This window comes from Cydia strobilella, chromosome 12 (assembly GCF_947568885.1).
Source record: "Cydia strobilella chromosome 12, ilCydStro3.1, whole genome shotgun sequence".
Classification (NCBI taxonomy): domain Eukaryota; kingdom Metazoa; phylum Arthropoda; class Insecta; order Lepidoptera; family Tortricidae; genus Cydia; species Cydia strobilella.
This window is the reverse complement of record NC_086052.1, coordinates 9457431-9468613: the sequence shown is the minus strand read 5'-3', so window position 1 is coordinate 9468613 and position 11183 is coordinate 9457431. Positions and strand designations below refer to the sequence as shown.

At 42.5% G+C, this 11183-nt stretch overlaps 1 protein-coding gene across 1 annotated transcript; it reads right to left on the bottom strand.

Moving 5' to 3' along the window:
- Positions 1 to 1533: 1533 nt before the first annotated feature.
- On the bottom strand, positions 1534 to 10730 carry LOC134746067 (ribosome biogenesis protein WDR12 homolog). The gene is made up of 9 exons (XM_063680288.1): positions 10556 to 10730; positions 10166 to 10462; positions 6556 to 6696; positions 5972 to 6147; positions 5143 to 5219; positions 4611 to 4755; positions 4109 to 4210; positions 3622 to 3751; positions 1534 to 2200 (listed from the first exon to the last, which is right to left on the bottom strand). Exons 1-9 carry the CDS (start codon positions 10612 to 10614, stop codon positions 2059 to 2061), a joined length of 1269 nt encoding a protein of 422 aa, XP_063536358.1. The 5' UTR covers positions 10615 to 10730; the 3' UTR covers positions 1534 to 2058.
- Positions 10731 to 11183: the final 453 nt, after the last annotated feature.

The window sequence follows — 11183 nt, the reverse complement described above, 5'->3', positions numbered from 1 at the left end:
CAGATGTTGTCATAAAAAATTTAAAGACCATAATACCGGCATTAAAAACAATTGGACTAGAAATTAACCCTTCAAAGTGCGAATTATTTACCTGCGGCGATATAACTTTTGAAACACTCACAGATCTCGAAACTGTTCTGCCGGGAATGAGGCAGATCGTTAAATCCTCTTTTCAACTCCTAGGTGCTCCCGTATTTTTCGAGGGTGTCAGCTCTGTTCTACAAATCAAAAGGCAGGCACTCTCGGGGATCCGGCAGCACTTGGTGCATCTGTCTGGACACGTTTCCCTCATTCTTCTGCGGAACTGTTTCGGTCTACCTCGTACCGTGTACACCTTACGAACATCTCCGACTTGGCTTTTCGAGCAGGACCTACAAAGCCTTGACGACACATTAAAACTCATCCTAGAAACAGTACTGAACGTAAGTTTGAGCGGAGATCAGTGGCGTCAGTCGTCTTTACCTGTTCGTTATGGCGGTCTCGGTGTCCGTCGAGTCCAGGACATCGGCTTGGTGGCTTTTTTGGGCTCGGTACACGGTTCAGCTGATTTAGTTGGGCGCATACTTGCAATAGAGAGCACCAATATCTGCATACCTTTCGCTTCCGATGCCTTAGCAAAATGGGCAACATTATGTCCATCCAACGAACGTCCGGATAGCCCGGCCGCTCAGAGGGACTGAGATGACATCCTCTGCAGGCTACGTCACGCAAATTTACAGGCTGGTGCCTCGGGAACTGATCTGGCGCTTCTTAAGGCCGCCTCCAAGCCTGAGTCGGGTGCGTGGCTGCACGCCTTGCCATCCCCTCATCTAGGCACACTGCTCGACAACGATTCCCTAAGGATCGCAGTGGCCTTAAGATTGGGGTGCAAGGTGTGCAACGCGCACCGCTGCATTTGCGGAGTAATGGTGGAGGAGAACGGCCACCATGGGCTCAGCTGCCAAAGATGCGCCGGTCGTTTCCCCAGGCACCATGCTCTAAATGAAATCGTTCGCCGAGCGATGATCTCGGTAGGTGTTCCGTGCCTCCTGGAACCACCAGGGCTGTCTCGAACAGACGGCAAACGTCCCGACGGGCTGACGCTGGTTCCCTGGCAGAGAGGGCGGTGTCTTATATGGGATGCAACCTGTGTGAGTACATTTGCTGTATCCCATGTAGGACACACTGCTAAGTCGGCAGGCTCAGCGGCAGAGACTGCCGCCAAAAGCAAGCGCCTCAAATACTCTGCTTTGGAAGCCACCTATGACTTCGTGCCCGTCGCCGTCGAGACAGCCGGGCCCTGGGGGCGGGAGGCGCGTGAGCTCTTCCGAGAGCTTGGCAAGCGCCTCAGAGAGAAAGGGAGTGACCCCCGTTCTGAGTCATGGCTCGTCCAACAGGTCTCCATCGCCATACAGCGGGGTAACGCTGCTAGTGTGATGGGGACCTTTGGACCCGGCATGGCTCAGAACGGATTTTAGTTTCTAATTTTTTTTTTTGTATTTCTTGTATTACAAATAAATAAAATTTAATTAGTTTTATACTATTTATTTACTAGTATTTAAATAAGTGGACAATATTGTTTATTGATAATCATTATCCTAACATAGTTTATGAACACTGTGAGCATGAAATTACGAATACTAAAATACATACATAGACATAGTGTAACGCAGTAAGCGCTGCGCAGGAAATCAGAAAGTTACTCATTTTAACAAACGCATCTGGTCTTCGGAACAAGGCCCACTTGCACCAACTACAATTAGCGGACTGATCAACGTTATTCAGAGGTGAACCATACAATTTCCCAGACAATAACATTTAGCGAACGCTTTAACGGTAGAAGACGGTTTGGTGCAAGTGCAACCGATCCTAAATCTATGTAGAATTACAGATAACACTGAATTAATTATTATGAATTGAATGAATATTTCGCTATGGCCAATTTAAGAGTAGTAGACAAGATTTGCTTGACCAACTATACATATTAATGAACTCGACTGTACCAGCACATAATGTCCTTGGCGTTAAAAGGGTTAAATCTTACCTTTTTCAGTGTACTCTTGTAACATTGGGTATAGTTTACGCGTTCAGAGCGGTCTTGGCCTTGAATATCCTGAGCGTATTGTCGCAAGAGCCGCTGACGAGCAGGGATGGCAGGGACCAATCGCAGCACAGGACTTTGTCTTCGTGACCGCTCAGGTCGTACAGCGGGGTGCGGGGGCTGAAATATATGACTAAGTTAGTAGAGCGTTTCTTGTTTTTTTGCCATTGCCACTATTGTGTTATTTCTAGTCACGAGCTCTTTCGATCCTAATGGGATAAAAAAATGACCCAAGGTTTTTTCCTATTGTGTTACCATTTCCCCATATACTTTGTATGGCGGTAACAAAAAGGAAAGTTTGAAAAATGTATGGAAATTTTGGGACACTTTTTTTCTCCTATAAGGATGAAAAGGGCTCGTGATCCTAACTAGAAATAACACGAAAGTGGCAAAAGAGTACATAAATTAATGGCAAAAAAAAAAGAAACGCTGAGTAAAGGGTTCTGCAAAAAATTCTAATGTCTCAAATGATAAACATGTAAGGTGAGAGCCTGCACGCCGACGTTGCAGTTCCCATAGAAGTTGCCGTCCGTCTGTATCAGCCCTAATGGTATTCGGATAGCTACTTTCGATACTATAGACACATACTATGGGCGTCCGCTAGCTGGTGCGGTTGCACGGAGCGGGTTAGCGAAAAATAGTATGAGCAACGCTAACTGGCGCGGACGCGTGCGTCGGACTTTACATACAATGGCTCCCGCGTGCGTGCGCCCGCTCCGTGCACACGCGCCAGCTAGCGGACGCCTTAATAGTCTACGCAATAGTGGTAATAAAATGACAAATAGGTCTAACAAACAAAAGAAAGGTAAAATATATACGAAATATAGAGAAAAATTTGACTTGTCCCACAGCATGACTTAGCTGTACACATTTCTTGTTTGTTTTCAAACTAACACGCAAAAAATACCTTATGACCTTTGAGATACAGTTTACAATCATACAAACCCAGTCTGCCACAGCTTGACGTTCTCGTCGCAGCCGACCCAGGGACTTACCGCACCCATCCCGTTGAGGGAAATGAACATGCAGAATGCGGCTTTATAATCTTCGTAAGAAACATACCTTTTAGTGACCCAATCTCGTCTCCTACCAGCAGACTAACTTCGCGTATTAAAACAAACACGCAAAATTCGACTCTAGCAGCTTTGTAACAAAGTTGACAATAACAAACAGTCTCCCACAGCTTGACTTACATCGCAGCCGGAGCTCAGGGTGCTTATTAGCCAGCATACCAATCGTTAACGCTCCGTAGTGTAGCGTAGTCATCTCTATCTCTATCACTCTTCCATATTAGTGCGACAGTGACAGTTGCGTTTTGTTCGCTACGGAACGTAAAGGATTGGCATGTTGGCTACGCACTTGTCTTGCGTCTTCGATCAGCGCACTGACTGCACCCACCCACGTATTGCGTTAAAACGAGCACGATGAAGTTCACAATAACAGACTTTCTAGGAACCCGCGTCTTCAACCATCAGACTTACAGCGTGGGTTGAAACAAAATCGACTCTGACTGTATTGTTATAAAGTTGACAATAACAAACCTTCTAGTTTCCCACAGCTTGACTTGTCCATCGCAGCCGGCGCTCAGGAACAGGGTGTCTCGCGTCTTCGACCAGCGCACTGACTGCACCCATCCCGTGTGTGATGTAAACGTCGTCTTTACTATGCTTTCTGCAACGGAATCTGAATTTAGTGGTTTTTGCTTTCGTACAAAAAATACTCTTGACTAATATGAGTTATTTACGCTTTTGTACTAGAACGAGGCTCAAAACCGTGAAGACATTTTCTACATTTTATTATTTCCAGAAAGTCAACAAATAAATCTATTTACAAGGACGCTACCTTAAACTTTAGAGGGCAGCACAGGAGTGCCTTATTTATTAGCGAAAAGTGTCAATGTTAAGTAAGTTTTCTATAAGTTGGCAAACCCTTTGACGCGGAAGATAGTCCGCGTCAACTGTAGGAAGCTGTAATTGCTTATTATAAAAGTTCAATTCGAAGGCAAATAGAAAAGGACAATCATGTTACCTTGAGATCTTGGATCATATAGCCGGACGTGTCTGTCTGCGGAGGCGGTTATCATGGTGTTGTTGAGCGGAGACCAGTCCACGTCGAAAAATGCCTTGTTGCCTAAAATATGCATTGTCAGTCAGACTACAGCCATATGCAGGAACTACAGAGTTAAAAGATAGGCGAAGGTGAAATCGCTGGGGCGAAACTGATTTTATAACACGCCGCTTTCGTCATGTTTAGGTGTGACACACATACATTCATAACTGAGGGCGATTGGTGAATGGCTCAAAATAAATAAGTATGTGTGCGTGCGAAATCGGCTTGATATAAATATAAAGTCACAGTTTTGTCTTGAGTGATTCTACCTATGTCTGTCTGGTTGTCTGGAAGAGATCGCTTATGAAAGTCAGAAAATGTAAAGAATAACCTGTATCTTCAAAAGATACATAACCATAAGCATAACACTTTCAACTCTAGGTGTGACCATTTGTGTCTTGAAGAAAGTAGGTACACTCACCGGCAATTTCCTGTTTGATGCCATTAAGCTCGCAGTCCCATATCTTGAGCAGATGGTCCCAGCCGCTGGACAGGACTGTGTTGTAGTCCATCCACTGCACGCCGGACACCGCCTCGCGGTGCCCTTTTAACGTTGCCAGTGGTTCCTGAGTAATAAAGCAAGGTTGTAAAATATGTATAAGATGACATTCGTCTGACTCTGGGGCCATACTGGATGAGGGTTGCTGCAGACAGAGCCCAATGGAGACAGTTGGAGGAGGCCTATGCCTCACGGCACACCGAACTGAGAGATATATTATAATATTTGTAATTATAAAATAATTATCTGTAATTTATATTGTTCGGAATAAATGGCTTTATTATTATTATTATTATAAAATATGTATAGTCACCGTCAACCGGGGTGAAACCAGGAATGACATTTACCTGATAATTTCTCAAGAACTACCCATACAAATTGTATGTATTGTGCAAAATAATAGTTAAAGTACTCTGGTTATATTTACACACAATTAGTTCAGTCCTAAACTCACCCGTGTATTTGCATGGTCTTGTCCACGGTCGGATTTGCTCCTCTTCTTGGCCGGTACATTGTCTTCATCAGAAAGACCTATTAACCATATTAAATATAATTTAGAAGTTCGTAGAAGAAAATTAAGTCCCGAATTTACTGGCCCTAAAATATCTATATACGCGGCAGCGTGTCCAGCCAAGCTCGTTACATTGAAAAAAAAATGGTTTATTTGGTAAATATTCGGCAAGTCGAACCGAACTACTCGGCCGAATACGACTATTGAAAAATATGCCGAATACCAAATAATTACCGAATATTCGGCCCATCTCTATTATACATATTGGCTAATGTTGATTTTCTCAAATTTGGTTTGTTGGTAAAAAATCTTATCTTGAACTTGAATTACATCCCAAGTAAAATATGTAAATGCATTGTAAACATGACTTTCTACACAGAACTTGGCACCCATGATCTTAATTCTTTTGTCGGCGAACTCAACAACAACGCATATACTCGTACTTCTATATTGAACTTGGCTCTCATTTTACATTTATATTTTTGATAGGATCGATAAAAAAAATTGTTCTATAGATTATTGGAAAACCTATAAGAAGGTAGGCTCAAGTTTCAGATATAGTTGATCTCACGAAAAAAAACTTAGTGGGTAAAATACAGTGGGATGAACGGAACTCTTGGGCCTGATTTTTTCTTTTTTATTTACATGGCTATCTACGGGATCATTCATATTTCTAGTTAGTTAAATTTGGGATCTGATATAGTACGATTTTTTCTTGTTTATGTTATGCTCTATATTTTTAAAGTGTCATAGATTACAAATATCTACTCACTAGCACTCCATAAGCATATATTAGTGTCCCAGCTGCCAGTGGCCAGTCTAGAGGCATCTGCGGACACCGACAAGCACTCCACTCCCTTCTCGTGTCCCCGGCACGTCACCACACAGTCCACGGAGTTGTTGGACACATTCCACACCCACAGCATGGCTGATTGGTCATGGGAACCGCTAGAAATAATATTAATGCAATGAAGTTATATGTACAGGCAATCTCTAAAATATGATAAAGGGCCAAAAATGTCTTACTACCCTAGTATCTCGCTAGGCAATATGGTCCGGTACATATATTTTAGGTGCTTTGCCAGTGGTTGATATTTAAGATCTTGACATTACAACAGTGGCATTGCTTCAAAAATATGGTGTGCCGGGCACAGATGGGAATAGGTGCTTCATATAAATCGTTCTCCATTTGTCCCGCCTCTTCTATGGCATTCTCTAACTAAAATAATTATGCTCAGACTTTTAGTAACTTCACTTTGAAGCAAAACATATTTAAAGATACTTAGCATCAGGTCCTCAAATGCCGTGTTAAAGCATGGTGATCTTTTCCTAAAAATTGGTTCTAATAATTCTTACCTAGCAAAAACTGCCTGATCACCATTAACGGACACCCAAGAGACCGCTTTGATCGGAGATGTGTGACCTGGTATAACGAGCTTGTGCTGCCCTTTGGTGGTCCAGATGTGAAGACTGTTGTCATAGCTGCCCGATAGGATCCTGGAATGTACAACATAAAAATACTCCTGATAAATATAGTTTATTTATTTATTTAATCTTTATTGCACAAAAGAAAAACCTTACAGTACAAAAGGCGGACTTAATGCCATAAGGCATTCTCTACCAGTCAACCTTAAGGCTAAGCAGAGAGATTGTGGATAGTTCTGAGAGCTTTACTCATCTGGTGTGGTTGATGAGGTGAGGTGAGGTGTGGTTCTTATTATAATGTTTTGAGCTAAACCTTTCAAAAGTCGGTGCAATGCACCTTAACATGTTTTAAGCCTCGTGCGGCGCTTGCGTCTAGTCTAGTCAAAAGACGCATCGCGACCGGGTGCATATGAAACAATTAACATTCAATATTTTTACTAACATTATAACATTTAATAAGTTATTTAACATTGTAATACGTACAATAACCATTTTTGCTACTACTTTCCGGACATTTTAACATCGCCGCCGACCCGCAACCCGATCACTTATTAATGTAGAATCCACACTGACAAACTTTTTCTACTAGACTTATATTGACCGGGATATAGACCGTGATTACCTTTTGTATTATTTGTGAGCTCCCGATATTTCGACGCAGTTACATGCATCATGTTCACGGGTGACTGAAGATAGCGGGTGGGTGTCAAAGTTGTGTAGACAGCGCTCTGTCTACCCTCATTCTTGCGCGTCGGCTGCGTTCACTTTCAACGTTACCAACGGTCGCATTCACACTTGTTGGTCCGGTCGCGTTCACACTCGTTGGTCTGTCCAAACACACTACACTCACGGTGTCACTACGCGTGTTTGATTCGGATATCACTGGTTTTTTACACAAACAAAACACAGGATTCCACACATTTGACAGTTTAAACCCATCTTCACGATTAAAATTTTTGTATTTGTGAATTTCAACCGCTTCTCTTACCAATCTTGGTATATAGTGGCGTTCTGTCGAAATGACCTTGGGACTATGCAACTCGATCCAGTGATTTGTACCCGACTCAAGGAGATGCTGAGCAATAGCTGACTTGCGAACGTCATTGTTCTTGACCGCAGCAATGTGTTCTTTAATTCTGCAGGCAATAGTGCGTTTGGTCTGCCCAATGTACGAACTACCGCAGCTGCACTCAACTTTGTATACACCAGGTTTTTCCAGGGGAAAATTGTCTTTGGGCGACCGCAGAAATTGTGCAATTTTCCTGTGCCCTGAAGATAGTTTTTACAGAGTAGTTATTTAGTATTTTTGATATCTTGTCTGTCACACCCTTGACGTACGGCATAAACGCTGGCTGTCTCTCAACGCGATGAGTAAGGCGCTTGGTTTTTGTGTCCCGCTTGTCCATGTTAACTCTGTAGCCATTCATCCTCAGGACACTCTGAACATGGTTCAGCTCCTGGTTTAGATGTAGCGAGTCACACAGAGCGTGTGCTCGATTAGTCAGTGATGCCACAACCGAGTTTAACTGTCTGGGATGATGGTGCGAGCTCGCGTGTAAATAGCGGTCCGTGTGAGTCGGTTTCCTATAGACTGAGTGTCCCAGCATGCCACAACCTGTAACATTCAGTCTCACATCCAGAAACGCAATACTCCTTTCTTGTTCCATTTCCAATGTAAACAACATAGATCGGTGCTTGCTATTAAGGTGTCCTAGCATCAGTTCAGCTTCCTGTTTACCACCCTTAATTATGCAGAACACATCATCCACGTACCTCTTCCAAATTTTAACGGGAACTGGGGGTGCAGAAAGGGCTAGGTGCTCAAAGTGTTCCATCCAAATGTTAGCCACCACTGGAGCCACCGGACTGCCCATCGCTACTCCCTCTGCCTGTATATAATATTGCCCGCGAAACAGAAAGTAATTTGTAGTGAGGCAGTGTTCAAGGAGCCTTACGTATTCTATTGGCATGCCGTTCTCCTGGATCTTGTTTCTTACTACCTCAATGCTATCAATTACAGGTACGTTAGTGAACAATGACTCTACGTCAAAACTGACCATCACTTCATCAGGTTCAATCCTAACGTCCTGTACGATCTCAATAAAATGGCGAGAGTCCTTCACGTACGATTCCGTCTGCCCAACCAACTGTTGCAGCACCTTTGCGACGTGTTTTGCTAAGTCGTACGTAGGAGAATCAATCTGACTTACAATAGGCCGTAAAGGAGAATTCTTCTTATGTATTTTAGGCAAACCATATATTTTGGGCGGCAGCACATTTCGGGGTCGCAAAAGAAACTTCACTGTATCCTCGCTTAACACCTGTTCACACTCCTTGACTAGTGTCAATGTAGAGCGATTGTACCGGGCTGTAGGGTTGTAATTTATTTTCTTGTACGTAGCCTCGTCACTAAGTAGTCCATTAATTTTGCTCTCATAATCACTGACATCCATAATTACTGTGGCATTGCCCTTGTCCGCCTTCAAGGTCAAAATGTCAGGATTAGACCGCAAATCATGCAGAGCTTCCCATTCCTCCTTATTAAAATTACTCCGAGGAGGTTTTGCATGTCTCAGAACTACAGCAACATCTTGTCGCAATGAGTCAGCATCGTGAGGTGGGATCTTATTGCGTCTGATTACCTCTTCAGTGCTCCCAATCACCTCTTCAAACGGTATACGTTTCGGGGTCGGAGCAAAATTTAAACCCTTCTTAAGTACACTAAGAGTAGGGTCTGTCAACTCAGTGCTGGATAAATTGATAACTGTTCGAGTTTCATGCGAGTTATCATAGTAGTCAGTATTACCCAACTTAGGAGCGACTAACTTCTCAAATTTACGTTGATGTTTGTTCGCGCTTAATTCACGTGACCTTTGAGCGCTCATATACGTAATTCGATCACATATGTCAAAATCATCTCTTGACAGCACAACACTACACTTAAGATGTAAATTGTATGACTCACACTGCACTTTGTCTAATAGGTACCGACAATTACGAATTGCCCGTCGCAACAACTTTACACTCGCATTCTGCAGAATGTTCGCGGAACCAGGAATGTCCGGGCGAGGTTTTATTCGCATACACACGGGTATTACTTTAGCATCACGACATTTTGTTAAAAACAAAAGTGATTCCCGCAGACACTCACACTTTTTCCGCGCGCGTTCTAGTTGTTTTATAATTTTTGCACACTTCGGCCCGTACCGGTTTACAATATACAAAAGGTAATCACGGTCTATATCCCGGTCAATATAAGTCTAGTGAAACTAACCGTGAATCATTCAAAACTCAAACTTTTTCTAGTAGACCATGGAGGCCAGCCGCAGCGCAGGTTTGTTTTTACGCTAGTTGGACCATGCTTAGTTTTCAAGCCAAGTGATACTTTTAGTATGGAGCATATAGGAATATGTATGCATTCTTACTGCCAAATTCGTGCGCAAAGTTAGCATGGTCAGACCCTATATAATTAAGTTGTTTTCTTTAGGCAATGGCTACTTTTACAAAATAATTTGAAAGCAGCACTCAAAAAAAGTCTTACCAATTTCCATGGGCCTGGACTGCAGAAACCCAATCATCATGCATCAAACAGTCCTGTGGGCTTGGTGCCGGGAACCTCTCCAGATATTCAACCTCCAAAGTCTGTTCGGTAGACACACCCTTCTCTTGAAGATGGTCACCAAGAGGCGAGCACAATAGTTCCCCGCACACTAAGAAGTCGAATTCAACTGTCTTTGCTGAGCTGCCAGCCTCTTTGAGCAGGGCATTGACCAATGTGTTGAGGTCTGCAGGTTGCACATTGCTTTGTATGGCGTAGGGACTGTCGGGAACCGCATATCTGAAACACAAGATATGATATACACATGGTACATTATAAAACTAATGAAGCTACCAGACCGGCAAAATTGTTTAGATGAACGTGGGTACTTACTGTTCTTGTTTAGTAACGAATCGGACTTGCAACTGGGCCTCCGTTGTATCGACGTCCATGATAATTTATTCTTTAGCTAGTACTGTTAAGTATAGATAGACTTCATAGACTAAATAAAATAATTTACACGCACGTGTTGAGGTGCTTGGAACAACAATAAAATATTTGACAGATGAGCGTAGCCGTAAGTACGTCTTTGGTTTGACAGATTTGACATTGACAACTGAGGGATCTGTTCAATTACTGGTTGTTGTAATTTTTTTATTTACGTCTGAGTAATGTAATCAAATGTAATATACCAAGTAAGATTCAAAAATTTAATGAGATATCAATGTTTGCATTATTTCTTGTTTAATTTTAGACCTGTATTTCATTCTAAAATAATTTTTAAAAATTGTTATTTAAACATTCTTCTAGGAGCACTTTTTATAGCATTTTGAACGGATCTTCTACCAACATAACCAACACATTTAATAGGATGTTCGTGGATAACCTTTAAAACATCCACTTGGCATTTTCGTTTTTTGCCAAGTTGCAGGATTTTTTTAAGTTAAGTTTATTAATTTACCTCAAACAATATGAAGACTGTTGTCACATGGTTGAATGGTTGTCACCATGTTGTCAATGT